The sequence below is a fragment of the Theropithecus gelada genome, chromosome 2 (genome assembly GCF_003255815.1).
Source record: "Theropithecus gelada isolate Dixy chromosome 2, Tgel_1.0, whole genome shotgun sequence".
In the NCBI taxonomy this organism is placed as follows: domain Eukaryota; kingdom Metazoa; phylum Chordata; class Mammalia; order Primates; family Cercopithecidae; genus Theropithecus; species Theropithecus gelada.
The window spans coordinates 92630416-92649105 of record NC_037669.1 but is presented as its reverse complement, the minus strand read 5'-3'; the positions used below and the strand labels follow the sequence as shown (position 1 = coordinate 92649105).

At 41.6% G+C, this 18690-nt stretch overlaps 1 protein-coding gene across 3 annotated transcripts in view; it reads right to left on the bottom strand.

Moving 5' to 3' along the window:
• SMARCC1 (SWI/SNF related, matrix associated, actin dependent regulator of chromatin subfamily c member 1) overlaps positions 1 to 18690 on the bottom strand; it is a 202416-nt gene that overhangs the window by 25663 nt on the left and 158063 nt on the right. For all 3 annotated transcript variants that reach the window (XM_025374994.1, XM_025374993.1, XM_025374992.1), the window contains exon 25: positions 11732 to 11866. In XM_025374994.1, the coding sequence (XP_025230779.1) occupies positions 11732 to 11866 (135 nt within the window). The remainder of the gene's footprint in view (positions 1 to 11731; positions 11867 to 18690) is intronic.

The following is an 18690-nucleotide window of genomic DNA, read 5'->3' as shown; positions in this document are numbered from 1 at the left end:
AAAAAAAAAAAAAAAAAAAGAAAGAAAGAAAAAAGAAGAAAAAAAAAAGAAAAATTGTTCATATAGATTACATATAGAAACAATGTATATATGTAGGTTTTACATATACTGAATTATGTAGAACATCATTTCACCTGTTTTTAATTTGGTTACTAGAAAATTTCAGTTATATATATGGCTCACATATTTCTGTCAGATAGCACTATTCTGATGCATTTAATAGGTTAGGGAAGTAGAACATTTTTGCTTTTGGGGGCAGCCAGTTCTGTGGATAAACACTACACACTATTATTTGCAAAAACTAGATGGAATAAGCATGAGAATTAGCCTAAGAATCTGGGCCTTTGGCAGAGGGCCAACTGGGGAAAATCCCTGTGAAACTGAGTGAGAAGCATCACTGGTTATAGGAGTAACAACTAGAGTATTTCCATGGACAGATGGGGTGTGGGAAGACAGGCCATGAACACAGTATGAAGAAAAGACGCACGAGCAGGTGAAGAGGAGAACAAATAAAAAGAGTAAATGGTATAGCTTATGTCCTGGATTTTGGTAACTGGCTTGTAGACTTTCCTTAGGGAGAGGGAGATCTTCTGAAACAAAACATTTTGAGAGAGGTTGACGGTTACCAGGAACAAGCAAGACAGGGTTCTACTGGTCCTAATAGTCTAGTGTGGGCTCTTCATTTTCTGGGAAAGGTGATCTGAGGAGGGTAAAGCCTGGCCTGGTTCAGTTTCCTGTGTGCATGATGAGAAGGGAGCTGTAAGATGTAAACAGCAAGAGAATCTTCTGGAAGTCCAGTTCTGCAGGAAGACTAAACAGATTAGTAAGTAAGAGGCAAAATGATTGTAAAAGGTGGGGTGGGAAATCTAAATATTCTGGCTACAGATCCTTGGTTTTGCTTTCTTCTTACCATTCTTTCTAGGAATTTAGGACTTGAATTTGCTTAAGAGGTAGCCAGAAAACGTCCTCTTATCTATGTTTTTGTTGAGTGACTACTGGTCTGAACAGCTTGGCTGTAGTCCTACCGTTATGTAAGAACTACGGAATTTAGGTCAAGATATGCTTTATAAGGAAGCTGAACTGCTACTGGAGGGAGCAGTGACTCTAAAAAGAAATTTTGGTCTCTGCATTCTCTAGCTGAATTTTGGGTTCTGTTTTTAACCAAACTAGTCTTTCTTTGAGGGCTTACCTTAATATCAAGGTATTATCTTTGGAAACAAAAAAAGAATCTACTAATAAGATGAGAGGGCCAAGCTGGGAAGAAAAAATTGGCCAATTTTCCTTGCCTACAACATGAGCTAGCCTGTATTATCCTCTTTATTTTCTGAGTTTCATCTGTCATTTTAAAACTTAGAAGGTAATTTAAAAAAAGTAATTAGAAGAATTAGTAAGGATAAGCGATTAAACACATACATAAACCTGAAAGAGAACCCAGTTTAAACCAAAAGTTCCAATGTGGGGCTAAACAGATCCTATGAATTGAGAGCAATGCCCAAATAACAGGCTACCAGTTGGCTCCACAAGGGCCATGTCTGCTCTGGGGCAGATGCAGCAGAGCTTGCCACCATGTACTGGCCTCATTATGCAAATAAAATAACTTTTCTTGTTCTAGACATCTTATTTTTATTAAATCAAGTTGAAGACTGCATTCACTTTTGTGACAATCAGAAAGAATGTTAACTAGGAATTTTTGAGGGAAAATTGCCAGTACTGGTCATATTTTAAATGCACTTAACCAATGAACCAGTGATTAGGCATCTGGAAATACTGTCCTAAAATACCGTATGTATGCACGTGTAAGGATGGTCATCAAGGCATTCTTTTTGATGTTTAGTTACATAAGATAACCTGAATGGGGAAAAAAACAAGTTGCAATAAAAATATTTATAAGATAATCCAAGTATATAAAAATGACTTTGTGATCATGTATAAACACATTTAAAATGTTCTGAAAGATACAAACTATTAACAGTGATCATCCATAGAAATGAAACTGGGAGTAGGAGAACTTTTCTCTTTTTTTTTTTTTTTGAGATGGAGTCTCGCTCTGTTGCCCAGGCTAGAGTACAGTGGCCGCCTTCCAGGTTCAAGCGATTCTCCTCCCTCAGCCTCCCAAGTAGCTGGGATACAGGGGCCCACCACCACAACCAGCTAATTTTTGTATTTTTAGTAAACATGGGGTTTCACCATGTTGGCCAGACTGGTCTTTAACTCGTGACCTCAGGCGATCCACCTGCGTTGGTCTCCTAAAGTGCACAGGCATGAGCCACCGCACCTGGCCAGAACTTTTTATTTATGATTTGAAAATTTAAAGTACACACATAAATATTTTTTAATAACAAAAAAATAGGCTCCAGCAAACCCAGTTTTTCATACAAGGCAGCCTATGGCCCTGCTCTGAAGACACATCCTGAGTCCCCACTTCCCCTGCTTTCAAAAACCCTGCCTTCCTCTCCCTCTTCACTGTATATGCATAAAGCAGCCGTATCCGAGCAAAATCTAACACAACAGAGCACTTTTCAACACCAAGACACCAAACACAGACACAGCTGCAAGTGCAGCTGAAGTTCACACAAAGCTCTTCTCCCTTCTATTTGCATAAAGCAGGGAGGGGGGTGGGAAAGAGTAAAAGACAGTGAGGGTCACAAAAATTTATCTATAATGCCAAGGACTGAAATACCAGCTGAGACTTGAAGCCTCAGAGCTAAAGTAAATAATCACACCTTCCTTTTCAATGCTTTGTATCAGTGATAGAAATTCACTGAAGAAAACCCAAATCCAAAACAGATATATCCATCCCTTTTTATACCTGAGGTAAAAGAAAACAATGTAATTGCGTTTTGCTGCTTTCATGTGTACTTCTGGAAGCAGAAATCAAAAAAGGGAGCCTGCATCATTATTGTGGGCTGGTCATTTTATCTTTGTTGCAGTGTGCTTGCTTCATGAGGCCACATGTCTTTCTGCTTCAGAACTGAACCTGCTACTGAGTACAGCTTTCTAATCTCAAATAAAACTACCTTTAATGTAATAGCAAATGTTGAACAATAGATTCAATTGTATGACAAGCAGCACAGAGATGAATTACTACAAATACACAGAAAACAAAGTTAAATATAATTACCCTGGGACAGTATGAAATTCTTTTTTGCTGTTCTTTCTTCCTTAGTTTGTCATAAAATATAACAAACTTTTCCGATAGCCCATTATCTCTATCTTCAAAATCCATCCAGAACTTCACCATTTCTCTTAACTTTCATGGCTGACACCCTGGTCCGAGCCACCGTATCTCACACGCATTAACCTAACAGCCTCCACACCCAGTCTCCCTGATTCTGACCTTGCTGCCTTATAATTTATTCTCTCTACATAGTAGACAGAGTGATTGCTGATAAACTGTAAGGAAGATCACTTCAGTCCTCAACTTAAGGTCCCTCAATTATTCCACATTTTAGAGTAAAGCAAAAGGCCTCTGGACGGCTTTCAAGAATTTCTGTGACTTGGTCACCATGATCTCTTTGACTTTATCCTCCTAACTCCCTTGACTCATTTATGCTCCAGCCCACCCACCTACTCCCTTGTTTTGGAACATGTCAGTCATACTCCTGCCTCAGGGCCTCTGCACTGTTTCCAGCACCTGGAAGTGCTTGCCCATCAACTGTCAGTTTCTCAATAAGGCCTAATCTGATGACACCACTCAAAACAGAAATCCCTTCCCTGCCACTCCTAATCTCCCCCGACTCAGCCCATAACATACACACAAAGTTTGTATGTATACCTATATATATGCTGCATATACCTTATTACTTATATAACTTCCTTAATTCACTCCTGATTTCAAAATATTTGAGATCCACCAAGGCAGAGATCTTTGCTGGGTTTTATTTACCACTGTATCCTCACTAGCTACATGCCTGGATGACAGCAGATGCTCAGTGAGTATTTGGCAAATGAACAAATAAATCATTTTATCCACCACAAAAACTATCAAGGCAGGCTGATTCTCCAGTCTCCTAAGCAATCATTCTTTTCATATTTCAAGAGCTGGACCTTTCTTATAAATCATTATCAGTCCTCCTCTTCCAGGAACCTTACCTTGATAATCTGAGCTGACCATGAGACCTCCCCTTTCTCTGAATTTTCATAGCCCCATCGTCTCATTGTATTTGGTTTCGTGTCAATGTCTCATCCATCCTTTAACTTCCTTAAGTACAGAGTCTGGGTTTCTCACAGCTTTGAGTTCCCTAACAGTCCCTCTTTTCTGAAGGTAGACAGTTTCTTTTTTTTTTTTTTAAGACAGAGTTTTGCTCTTATTGACCAGCCTGGAGTGCAATGGAGCGATCATAGCTCACTGCAACCTCTGCCTCCTGGGTTCAAGGGATTCTCCTGCTTCAGCTTCCCTAACAGCTGGAATTACAGGCGCCCACCACCACGCCTGCCTAATTTTTGTATTTTTAGTAGAGATGGGATTTCACCATATTGGCCAGGATGGTCTCGAGCTCCTGATATCACGTGATCCACCCGCCTCATCCTCCCAAAGTGCTGGGATTACAGGCGTGAACCACTGCACCCAGCCTCTGAAGGTATAAAATTTCTATACCTAGCCAAATGAACTTCAGAGAGACAGACAACATTTAGTCCAAAAGGTATAAATGGAATCAGCTCATAGATCCATTCTCAATGGCCTGAGAGTGTCTTTTAAAAGAAAACATTTAAATGTAAACGGCTTATGTGGGGCCCAGCCTCTTCAATTCTCTCCAGGTAGTTCTAGTCTACAACACAACCCATGTCTGAAACCTGCTCTGTTGACTGCTGCTCAGTCTACAGATGCAATAAGCGGTAGACTCACTGGCAGCTCAACACCTTCCCCTGAACTGGAGTGCTTTTCTCATGCCAATTCCCTGACAGACTCTATAACTTCCATAACTGCCTTTCCTTTAATATTAACACTTTAAAATATGAGGAAGCTGGAATAGCTACTAATTATAGCTGAGTTCATGATACCTATAACAAATTGGGATTTTTTTTTTTTTTTTTTGAGACAGAATTTTGCTATTATCACCCAGGCTGGAGTACAATGGCATGATCTCTGCTCTCTGCACGCTGCAACCTCTGCCTCCCGGGTTCAAGTGATTCTCCTGCCTCAGCCTCCCAAGTAGCTGGGATTATAGGTGCCCGCCATCACGCCCAGCTAATTTTTGCATTTTTAATAGAGACGGGGTTTCACCATGTTGACTAGGCTGGTCTCGAACCCCTGACCTCAGGTGATCCTCCCGCCTTGGTCTCCTGAAGTGCTGGGATTACAGGCATGAGCCACCATGCCTGGCCCTGAAATTTTTATATGATTACATCTAATTACAATTACTTAAGACTAAAAAGAACATCTGGCTTTAAGTCATCAGACAAAAAAAAAAGCTTTATATTTGACTGTGAGTCTTAATTTCTGAAACCCATTGCTATTTAAACAAAACGAAACGTTCCATTTAAGAAAACGTTATCCTAAAGCTACTGCTTACTGAGTTAAGATGAGCAAGAGTGCACCCTAAAATGAACTGAGGCAGTGTGGGAGGTGGAGAGTTAGGTGTCTCTACTCCTAGCTGATCTATTCACTGTCTGGAGTATCAACTTTATTGATTCATAATAGAAGGACGACAGAAGCTGCATATATATCTCAGAGTCCCTAGGTTAAAATGAAATAGCAAAAGCTCATTTCTTTATAAATTATGAAGTACTAGATAAATACAGAGAGCAGAACAAACAGGTTTGATATCTGGCTCTGTCATTTCTGACTCATGTAATCTGAGGTACACAACCTACCAGGTTTAAGCTCCAGTCTGGAATGTAAGAAGGGCTAACAAAGAAGTGGCTTATGTTGTCATCCAACATCACTGCTGGATTCTTGAATAAGGGGATTCAAAGCAAACATTATTTTCTTGCTTGTGGCTTCCTCACATAGTTTGCCGGGAAATAAACTGAGTAAATCCATTTAAAGTGCTTTGGCATAGTAACTGACCCAATAAATGCTCACAAGGCCAACAATAGCTTATGAATCTTTTTTTTTTTTTTTTTTTTTGAGATGGAGTCTCGCTCTCTCACCCAGGCTGGAGTGCAGTGGCGTGATCTCGGCTCACTGCAACCTCCGCCTCCCAGGTTCACGCCATTCTCCTGCCTCAGCCTCCCGAGTAGCTGGGACTACAGGTGCCTGCCACCACGCCCAGCTAATTTTTTTTATATGTTTAGTACAGATGGGGTTTCACCGTGTTAGCCAGGATGGTCTCGATCTCCTGACCCTGTGATCCACCCGCCTCGGCGTCCCAAAGTGCTGGGATTACAGGCATGAGCCACTGTGCCCGGCCGGCTTATGAATCTTAAGAATTTTCTATATATTTGTTGATTACTGGTTTGCATAATGGGAGGCGTATATTTACCAAACACTATGTATGTGCTAGACACTGTGCCAAGGCATATGTCATACTTCTCTCAATTTTCAAAAGAATTCTGTGTGGAAATCATCAGTAGAAAAACATTCATAGCTTTGCTTCCCACAGGGAAGGATAGGATGTTAGTGCTAGGGTGAGAAAGAGGTTATGTCTTAATTATACACAAAATGAACGGGTGGCATTTTGAAGTTCAAATGACCCATTTTTGTTGGTCTGAGAACGAGTCTCTAAGCTGGTTGCCAACAATCCTGCTTTCTAATATTTACACCGTCTCCACTGAAAACTTTCACCTACCCCAGATCCAGAGTTGGTCTGTGCAACCAACAGGATGTGGCAGAACGGATGTGACTTGCATGTTTACATTATAAAGAACATTACAGCTCCCATTTTGGGTGATTTTTCATACTCTTAACTTTTTTGAATCGCTTAGAAACCATAGCAATTTATAACTAATACAGTTGGATTACTGACATTCATTCAGTAGGGGTAAGGACTGTCTCAAAGAATTTTCCTGCCACAAACAGCTGACATTAAATGCTGATTAAGAAAATAATGGTTGGCCGGGTGCGGTGGCTCAAGCCTGTAATCGCAGCACTTTGGGAGGTCAAGATGGGCGGATCATGAGGTCAGGAGATCGAGACCATCCTGGCTAAGCCGGTGAAACCCTGTCTCTACTGAAAAATACAAAAAACTAGCCAGGCGAGGTGGTGGGCGCCTGTAGTCCCAGCTACTTGGGAGGCTGAGGCAGGAGAATGCTGTAAACCCAGGAGGCGCAGCTTGCAGTGAGCTGAGATCCGGCCACTGCACTCCAGCCTGGGCGACAGAGCGAGACTCCATCTCAAAAAAACAAAAAACAAAAAACAAAATAACGGTCGACCATGAAAGAATTCAAGCATAGCAGCCTTGTGTATTGGGATGGAGTCTGGAGAGTATTTTTGCAACATTTTCAGCTGTGTTGTTTTATTCAGAAAATATTTATGAAATATTGTGTGTGATCTGATTAGAAAGCAACATTTGTTAAAAGTCAAAAAGCTGGACACAGCAGCTCATGTCTGTAACTCAAACCCCTTGGGAGGAGGAGGCAGGAGGATTGCTTGAGGCCAGGAGTTTGAGACCAGCCTGGGCAACATGGCAAGATCCTGTCTCTATTTAAAAAAAAAAAAAAAAATTAGCTGGTCACAGTGTCTCACGCCTGTAATCCCAGCTGCTTGGGAGACTGAGGAGGGAGGATCACTTGAGTCCCAGGAGTTTGTGGCTGCAGTGAGCTATGACTGCACCACTATACTCCAGCCTGGGCAACAGAGTGAGCCCTGTCCCCCCCAAAACAAGTCAAAAGAGAAAAAATAGTGAAGTTACATAATTTAAGCAGTTATTTAAAAAATATACACCACACAAGGAAACTTCTGCAGGCCTGAGAGAAGTGGAGCAGTTACACATTGCCCCTTGGTGTCTGGGGGCCAGTGGATAGAAGTGGAAAGGGGATACGAACTCTGCTATTCTTAGGGGACAGACAACGGGTGCATCAGAAGGTTTAAAAAACTGGGGGACCAGCAGGTTCATTCTTTGAAGACAAAGCAACTTAGTGCTGAGGAAAGAGCTCCCTGCCAAACTAGATATATTATTTAAGTGCTCAGGGTCGCCTCAATATTCAAGATTAATGGATCACTTACACTTTGCAAATGACAGCAAGACGTCTTGTTGCCAGTGGGATCTACCCAACCATCATTTGAATTCTGCATATACCAATAATCCACTCCACTATATTACAGCCCCCCTATTACTCCAGGTCCTCTAAGAAAATCCGTAAAATGTCAAAAGGGAAGCTTATAAGAGAAAGATAAACACAAAGACTCATCCCCCAAAGCTCCACCTGTAGGACATTTTCTCTGATAACTTCTCCCTCTCCCCATCTCCTGGGGATGCCTCCTTTCTGTTCCCATAGCACCATCTGTACAACTGCTGTACTATACAAGCATACTGTATTGTCATTATTTGTTGACTGTTTCTCCCATTAAACTAAGTCTTTAAGGGTGGATTACCCTTTCCACTTTCCCAACTATGCCAACAATGCTGGCACACACTCATTTAAGTAAGGGCCTCTGATGTGCTACTTCTGTGTTAAAAAAGACATCTGATTAAGTCCCTACCCTCAAAAAGTATACACTCTGGTACAGAAATGCGAACACATGAACTGGTGATTACAGTACAATTAAGTGCTTTCTGAGACTGCCATAGCAGTAAATGTGAAGGCCATGCCACCCATAGCTGAGGAATGCAGGAGGTAGGCAAAAAGTGGGGCAAAGGGCCTTCTTGGCCAGAGAAGCAGAAAGCAAACAGGTGGCAAGGAGAGTAAGGCTGTGAAGGAAGCCTACATTTGGTCCAGCATACACAGAGGGTGACAGAGATGAAACAGAGGTCTCATGAGCTCCCAGGGCAGGAGAGGGTCAATGGTGTGAGAGATGCTTACATAGACAAAAGCTCAATGACAGATGTAGAGCATGGAGTGAGAGGCACAGTAAGTCTCTGATTAGGCTCCTTCCTAATCAGGGAACTGAGGGTGGGGTGGTATAGAGCTGGGGTAGGAGAGCTACTGAAGCAGCTTCTTCCTACCCATAGGGCCAGATGGTCTTAGGACAAAATGGATAGGGCTATGGTGACAGGTACTGGGCTACTCATCATGAGGAGTTCAACAGAGGACTTGCTTAGATTGGCCACTAAGAAACACTTTAAATAATGCAAGAAGATACTTAGGCAAATGTAAACAGTGATCCTAAAATGATCAGTATTCTGGAATAATTTCTTTTCAAAGTTCTACCATTTGGAGTCAGAATCTCATATGTAGATAAAAAAGTCAAAATAGTCAGAGGGAAAAAGCCCTAACTAAATGCTCAAATTTAGCCCATGCTTAGGGAGTCACTAATTCTTTCTCCAGTCAACTCAAAAAAATGTATTTTTGGCCAGGTGTAGTGGCTCACGCCTGTAATCCTAGCACTTTGGGTGGCTGAGGCACGCAGATTGCCTGAGCTCAGGAGTTCAAGACCAGCCTGGGCAACACAGTGAAACCCTGTCTCTACTAAAAAAACAAAAAATTAGCTGGGCGTGGTGGTGCATGGCTATAATCCCAGCTACTCGGGAGACTAAGGCAGGAGAATCACTTGAACCTGGAAGGTGGAGGTTGTGGTGAGCTGAGATCATGCCACTGCACTCCAGCCTGAGTGACACAGTAAGATTCCGTTTCAAAAAAAAAAAAAAATTGTTTTTTTTCCCACAAAGAGCTTACTTAATCTCTTTTTCTCTAGAACTTCTCCCAAGATAACCAAATGCTTCTCTGCTTCTAAATTTCTTACTTTCTATGACTTCCACTCTCACTTTTGGCCCTTTTCATAATTCTCTTGGCCCTGTTTGGGCCATGACCTTATGTCAAAAATTTCTGTTCCAGGGAATGCTAGGTACAAGACTCCAGATGGGCCTAATTTCAGTTACCATTCAGTATAGGAGAGGGAAGAGAAGTGTGAGAAAGCCCAAGGATGGATCTGAGGGAAGATAAGAGAAAATATGGTTCCTAACTCAAGATGAGATTAAGTTCTACTTTCTAGTATTTATTTTGAAGAAGTCAGGGAATCAAGAAAATCTCTGAACACTTACATACTGCTGATGAGACCGTACATTAGTTCAGTGTGGAAAGCAGTTTGGAGGTTTCTCAAAGAAATAAAAATATTATTCAACTATACTACTATTTAACCCAGTAATCCCATCACTGGGTATATACCCAAAAGAAAATAAATTGTTCGGCCGGGCATGGTGGCTCATGCCTGTAATCCCAGCCCTTTGGGAGGCTGAGGTGGGCAGATCATGGGGTCAAGAGATAGAGACCATCCTGGCCAACATGTGAAACTCCATCTCTACTAAAAATGCAAAAATTAGCTGGGCATGGTGGCACGTGCCTGTAGTCCCAGCTACTATGGAGGCTGAGACAGGGGAATTGCTTGAACCCGGGAGGCAGAGACTGCAGTGAGCTGAGATTGTGCCACTGCACTCCAGCCTGGTAACAGGGTGAGACTCTGTCTCAGAAAGAAAAAAGGAAAATACATCAATTTACCAAAAATGCACCTGCATGTGCATGCTTACTGCAGCTCCATTCGCAATAGCAAAGATGTGAAATCAAACTAGGTGCCCATCAACAGTGGATTGGACAAAGAAAATGTGGTACATATACATTATGAAATACTACACAGCCATTAAAAAAAAAGAATGAAATTATGTCCCTTGCACCACCATAGATTCAGCTGGAGGCCATTATTCTAAGTGAATTAACCCAGAAACAAAAAATGCCACATATTCTGTTTTTTTTTTTTTTTTTTTTAATTTTTTGAGACAGAGTCTCACTCTGTGGCCCGGGCTGGAGTGCAGTGGCCGGATCTCAGCTCACTGCAAGCTCCGCCTCCTGGGTTTATGCCATTCTCCTGCCTCAGTCTCCCGAGTAGCTGGGACTACAGGCACCCGCCACCTCGCCCGGCTAGTTTTTTGTATTTTTCAGTATAGACGGGGTTTCACCGTGTTAGCCAGGATGGTCTCGATCTCCTGACCTCGTGATCCACCCGTCTCGGCCTCCCAAAGTGCTGGGATTACAGGCTTGAGCCACCGCACCCGGCCATATTCTCAGTTTTAAGTAGGTGCTAAACACTGGGTATATACAGACATAAAGATGGAAACAATAGACAATGGTGACTCCAAAAGGGGAAGAGGAGAAAAGGGTGAAAGACCGAAAAGCTACATATTGGGTACTATGTTAACTATTTGGGTGACAGCTTCAATAGAAGCCTAAACCTAAGCATCATACAATATAGCCATGTAACAAACCCACACAAGTACCTCTGAATCTGAAATAAAAATTAAAACTTAAAAAAAAAAAGAAAAAAGAAAAAAAGAAAAAATCCCTGAATCAGAAAATGGAATTATACAGTTTCTACTTTATTGGTAACAAATAGGTAATGAAATAAAACTCTAAGTTTTGTAGAAGGAAGAATTTAATATCATCATGTATCTTCACAGCCAACATGTACAAGAAGCTGAGATTTAGAGAATTAGCTTTAGAAAGTTAACAGAGTACCTTCTACTTAACATCACTGGCTAATAATCCTTTTGAAATGGCAAATCAAACATAGGAAAAAGGACAGAAGTTAGCCATGGAGACCAAGAGAACAGGCTACCATTTATTTTACCTAACTTGTGTTTTGTGAAAAGTGACCAAGGTTTAATCATGAAAAAGCCACTATAAAATTCCAAATACTTACAGCTTCTTTCTCTCTGTCCATGATAGTTTCCAGCTCTTCAAAATGTCGAAGTTTGATCTCTAGTTTCTTCATTTGTGTCTCAACCAACAGAGCTACCAGGGACTTGATCTTTCTTTCTTCCACTGCAGCCAGGTGCTAAGGGTAAAGATCATTCAAGCTATTTAGGTAAACCTTTGCTTAAAGAACATTAAGAAAATGCTGACAATATGCAAAGTGGAGATTATATAATTTACAATGGTACCCTATATGTCTCCTTTGTACGTTTCTACTAAACATTTATTTCAATCTAAAATAACGTCTCTGAATTTCTGGTCCTTATACAGATAAACCAACCCTTAAAAGATTAAAGGAAATGCCTCATGTGGTAAACTACTACCTTCAAAAGGCCTATCAAGAAGGAGAGGGCAAACTAGGACCCTGATGGGCCAAAGATGAGGACAGGAGGTACTTTGCCACCTACCATCCCATCGTGGCACTCGGTCTGTCCCCTCACTATCCTTTCCTCCCTAAGACTTTTCCACGGGTAGGCAGGCAGGCAGGCAGGCAGGCAGTGATCTCCTCAGCACCTGACACTCTTACAAAAGCCTCTCCCTTCTCTTTGGTGAGCAGACCTCACGTGTGGAAACAAAAGGGAAAACAATATTTCACCTGTAATTCCAGGTCCAGATCCATAGCTGGAAAAATAAATACAGTACTAAACAGAAAGGTACTCTGGAAGACTACCACTCCTTTCCGCAAGACCGATGGTGACTCCCACTCATGCTTCTTGCCAACTCAACAGCACAAAGAGGAAGATGCCACATTACTTGTATCTGCTTAAGACCCTAACTACTAGCCAGTAATCAATCCCACCCTCTACAGACTTCCAAGAACTTCCCCAACAAACTCCCAGCACCATTTTTCATTCACTTTTATTATGCCTGCTGAATTTATGTGTTTATCTTGCTTCTGCACAAGGCTTTAAAAAAAAAAAAAAAAAGCAGCAGCAGCAGCAGCAGCAGGGTCATTAAAAAAAAAAAAAACAAACCTATGTTGCTCAGGCTGGCCTCCAACTCCTGGGCTGAAGTGATCCTTCTGCCTAAGCCTCCTGAGTAGCTGTGACATGCCACAGCTGTGCATGTCACAGTACGCATCTTCCCAAGGTCTTAAGAAACAGCATGGAGCGGCTACTTTACTGATCTCTTAATGATCTTAGGTTTCCTATAGAACCTAGGAGCAACCATGCAAGAGGAACTTAATATAGGCTTTTGGGAACTACGCTGAGACCTAACACTTCGACGAAAGCCTAGTTTTTTGTTCATCTACAGTTGAAAATAAAAACTGTAGTTTTACAGATATGGAGACCCATTTGCAGAAAGATTCAGAAATGTAGACAAGAGGTGACAATGAGGTTTTATAGCTATTAATGATCATGTGTGCCACCCTAAACTACAATGAGCTACATCAATGACACCAAAACTTTAAACAATTATGTAACTCAAGCCATTATCACTGTACAATGTTATACAATTTATATTTTTGAACAAAAAAATTTATGCACATGATATAAACTGAAAAGTTACAAACAGGTATAAAATAAAAAGTAGGTCTCCTTCTTACTTCTGTCAGCTATACATCAATAACTCTTCCTTTGAAGATAATAATGTTATCAATTTCTGGTCTATTTTTATGAGAATGTGACTCCTAGAACTCAGCTGGTTTGAAAGAAAATGTTTCTGTTTTTTTTTTTTTTTTGAGATTTATGCAGGAACTGGGGGGGAGGGTGGTAGGTGGAAAGGGGGTCCTCAAGTGTTATTCATAAAATAATACGAAAATAGGGTCTTCAAGTATTATTCAATAAAATAATACGAAAAGATTTCCTTTTAAAACTGCAGGTCACTGGTCAGCCGTGGTGGCTCACGCCTGCAACATCAGCACTTTGGGCAGCCTAGGTGGGCAGATCACATGAGATCAGGAGTTGGAGACCAGCCTGGCCAACAGAGCAAAAACCCTGTCTCTACTAAAAATAAAAAAATTAGCTGGGCGTGGTGGTGCACATCTGTAATCCCAGTTACTTGGGAGGCTGAGGCATAAGAATCGCTTAAAGCCAGGAGGCAGAGGTTGCAGTGAGCTGAGATCCCTCCACTGCACTCCAGCCTGGTGGCAGAGCAAGACTCCATCTCAAAAAAAAAAAAAAAAAAAAAAAAAAAAAGCGGGTAGGCAGCAAGTATCAAAAAAATTAAAAAGATCCATAGCAAGAAACATTACTGAAGTTTTAAGAACACAAGACATAGACAATCCTACAAGCTTTTGGAAAGGCACCGTCCCAAAAAAACAGGTTACCCCAAAAATTGGACTGTATCAGACTTCTTAAGAGTAATATCAGATGTTGAAAATAATGGTAAAATGCCTTTCAACTCAGAGCTAATGAATTTCAAACTAGAATTTCCTGTACAGCAACCTGTAACAGTGTGAATATAGAACAGACATTCCTGAAATCAAGGACTAAAAAGTTCACTTCCTACACATGCTACTGAGGTATGTGTTCTAGCTCAAGTAATGTAGTATCAGAAAAAGGTAAAAAGACCTTAGATTCAAAAGTCACAGACTCAACCTAAGAAAGAAACTCTGAGTTTATAGGGCAAGCAATGATTCAAAAATAAACTGAGGCTGGGCACAGAAGCTCATGCCTATGCCTATAATCCAAGCACTTTGAGAAGGTGGGTGGATCACAGAAGGCCAGGAGTTCAAAACCAGCCTGGCCAACATAGTAAAACCCTGCCTGTACTAAAAATACAAAACAAAACAAAACAAAAAAAAACATTAGCTGGATGTAGTGGCACACACTTGTAATCACAGGAGGCGGAGGCTGTGGTGAGCCAAGACCGCGCCACAGCACTCCAGCCTAGGCGACAGAGCAAGACACTTTCTCAGAAAATAAAATGAGACAAATGAAACAAGACTGGTAAGAACTTGATAACCAAAGCTAGATAATGTGTACACAGAGACTCATTTTACTACTTTGTCTACTTCTGTATATATTCTTTTTTTAAAATTTCTTTTTCTTTCTTTTTTTTAAAGACAGAATCTGGGCAGGTGCTATGGCTCATGCCTCTAATCCCAGCACTTCAGGAAGCCGAGGTGGGTGGATCACTCGAGGCTAGGAGTTTGATACCAACTTGGCCAACATGGCAAAATCCCTTCTTTATTTTTATTTTATTTTTACAATTTAAAAAAAGAAAGGAAAAAAGACCAGCCTCCCAAGTAGCTGGGACTACAGGCGCACACCACCACACCCAGCTAACTTGTATTTTTGGTAGAAACAGGGTTTTGCCAGGTTGCCCAGGCTAGTCTCAAACTCCTGAGCTCAAATGATCTGCCTGTCTCGGCCTCCCCAAGTGCTGGGATTACCGGCATGAACCACCGTGCCCAGTCTGCTTCTATATATATTTTAATACTTTCTTTTTTTTTTTTTTTGAGACGGAGTCTCGCTCTGTCACCCAGGCCTGGAGTGCAGTGGCCGGATCTCAGCTCACTGCAAGCTCCGCCTCCCGGGTTCACGCCATTCTCCTGCCTCAGCCTCCCGAGTAGCTGGGACTACAGGCGCCCGCCACCTCGCCCGGCTAGTTTTTTGTATTTTTTTTAGTAGAGACGGGGTTTCACCGTGTTAGCCAGGATGGTCTTGATCTTCTGACCTCGTGATCCGCCCGTCTCGGCCTCCCAAAGTGCTGGGATTACAGGCTTGAGCCACCGCGCCCGGCCACAATACTTTCATAATAAAAGTTTAAAGGTGGGTTGGGGTAGGTCAACAAATGGAGCTGGGAAAACTGAATATTCAAATACAAAAGAATGAATTTAGACTCCTATCTCACATCACCCACAAAAATTGACTTAGTGGATCACAGATCTAAATATAAAAGTATATAATAAAAAATTCTTAGAAGAAAAAACAAAGTATATCTAAATGATCTTAGGTTAAGCCAAAGATTTCGAGACATGTAAAGAGCACAAACAATAAAAGAGAAAATTAGGTTGGACCTCATCAAATTAAAAACATTTGTATCACCAAGAAGTTCACTGAAAACACGCCAGTTGCAGTTGCCCACATCTGTAATTCCAGTGTTTTGGAAGGCTGAGGCAGGAGAATCGCTTGAGACCAGGAGTTTGAGACCAGGGCAACATGAGACCCCGTTCTACAAAAAAATAAAAAAAATTAGCCAGGAATGGTGGCACATTCCTATAGTCCCAGCTACTCAGGAGGCTGAGGAGGAAGGATCATGTGAGTCTGCGAGTTTGAGGCTGCAGTGAGCTGTGATCTTGCCACAGCATTTCCAGCCTAAGTGACAGAGCGAGCCCCGTCTTTTTTTTTTTTTTTTTCAGACAGAGTCTAGCTTTGTCGCCCAGGCTGGAGTGCAGTAGCGTAATCTCGACTCACTGTAACCTCCACCTTCCAGGTTCCAGTGACACTCCTGCCGCAGTCTCCCGAATAGCTGGGATTACAGGCGCCCACCACCAAGCCCGGCTAATTTTTGTCTTTTTAGTAGAGACATGATCTGCCTGCCTCAGCCTCCCAAAGTGATGCTCCCAAAGGGATGGGATTACAGGCGTGAGCCACTGTGCCTGGCGAAACCCTGTCTTTAAAAAAAAAAGAAAAAAGGGCCGGGCGCGGTGGCTCAAGCCTGTAATCCCAGCACTTTGGGAGGCCGAGGCGGGCGGATCACGAGGTCAGGAGATCGAGACCATCCTGGCTAACATGGTGAAACCCTGTCTCTACTAAAAATACAAAAAACTAGCCGGGCGTGGTGGCGGGCGCCTGTAGTCCCAGCTACTCGGAGGCTGAGGCAGGAGAATGGCCTGAACCTGGGAGGCGGAGCTTGCAGTGAGCTGAGATCGCGCCACTGCACTCCAGCCTGGGTGACACAGCGCGAGACTCCGTCTCAAAAAAAAAAAAAAAAAAAAGAAAAAAAAGAAAGAAAGAAAAAGAAAAAAGAGACTAGTAAATGGCAGAGCTGGAACCAAAAATTTAAATTCCAAACCCAAAGGCCCATGAATTATTTTCCAGTGCATCTTTGGAATAACTGATACTTCAGTGGATACTTTCCTGGGTAATTCTTAGAAGGGACTTGTGGTAGATTAAAGATAGCCACAAGTTCACTGGCCTTTATTTCATTAAGAGGCAGATCAAGACAGGCTCTCTGCCTTGCCCAATAAAAATTAGTGGTAGCCTTTTCTAAGCCCAGGCCTTACAATCCTGGAAACTTTCATGTCCTGTTCTTGGAATGTTCTCTCTGGGGGTCTCAAGTTGCCATGTACAAAGTATGATCACCCTGCTGGAAACACCATAAAGAGAAATTCTGAGACTACATGGAGCGGAAAAAAACCTGTTACCCCTGCCAAGGACTAGGATTCTAATGAAGCCGTCTCAGACCTACACAAACCTACCTATGAAGTTAATACTGCTAAATGACTCAACTGATACATGAAACAGAACTGCCCAGCTGTTCGGTGTTAAAATTTAACAAAATTATGAGATTTAATAAAATTGTTATGTTTTAAACTACTCAATTTTGCTATTGTAAAATAATTTGGTTATCTGGAAATGGGGAGCTTTTGTAACAGAAACCTAAAATGCTCCTCTTTGGCTCTGGGACCACATAGTGGGTGTAAGCTGAAAGGGCTTTAAGAAAACCATCAGTAGGTATGTAAAGAGAGGAAAACAGTATTGAAGGTTGAAGAAGTAGATCTTTATTATCTAGTAGCACAACTTTTGGAAACACCATCATCTCTAGTCATATGGAAATAGAAAGGGTAATTAATACACTTGAGGATATGGTTGGGGCATTTCCAGGCGGAATGGAAAAATTCTTTTTCTATTTTATTGTAAGCAGGTAGAAGAACATGGAAGTAAAGAAAAACTATTAGGTTTTCAGGCAGAATTTAGAGGAAATATGAAAAAGCAGGGTTTGAATAAAATATTATTTCTCATGTCTGGTTCCTTCCAGCAGAGTATGAAGCTAAGAAATGGCTTTGGGAGAAAGATCCAATCCAGAGCACTACCAGCAAAGGATGACCTGAAGGTAAATAGCTCAAGGTGCAGCTATAAAGCTTTTTGAATGGTATTTATAGTAGGACTTCTAAGAGTCTTGAGTATATGCCTTAGACCTTTCTACTAGACATGAGGGCCTCTAAGCATCTTTTAGATGTTTTTTTGAGACAGGGTCTCACTGTCGCCCAGGATAAAGTGCACTGGTGAAATCACAGCTCGCAGTAACCTCAAACTCCTCGGCTCAAGAGATCCTCCTGCCTCAGCCTCCCGAGTAGGTAGGATTATAGGCATTACACGACCATGCATGGCCAACTTTTAAAAACTTTATTTGTAGAGACAGGGTCTCTCTCTGTTGCCCAGGTTGGTCTCTAACTCCTGGCCTCAAGCAATCCTCCTGCCTCAGCTTCCCAAAGTGCTGGGCTTATGCTGTGAGCCACTGTGTTGGGTCTAAACATCTTTACAGCATGTCTCCTATATATATATATATTCTTTTATTGAGCTTCTTAGGTCTGGAAGTTAAAGTTTTCATCAAATTTGGAAAGTTTTCACACAGCCAATATTTATTTTTATTCTGCCTACATCACTCTTTCCTTTCTTTCTGAACTCCCATGTTTGGACACTTGACTTTTCCCACAATTTCCTAACCAAGCTCTTTATGATCTTTCAGGAATAACTGCCTCTGCTTTTGTTTTCTGCCTAGTTCATATCACTGTGCTGAAATATTTGTTTTTAACCACTGTCCCTAGTTTTAAACTAGTTTTCTGTGTCACCTCTACGAGTTCACCTCTCAATTTCTTTGTATCATCATTACTGAAGTTACAAATCTAAGATCCCTCCAACTAGACAAAAAGGGATCCAAAAATTAAGGGCTTTGTTCTCATAACATCTTAACTAAGACTAGGCAAAAATTGAGGGCTTTGTTCTCATAACATCT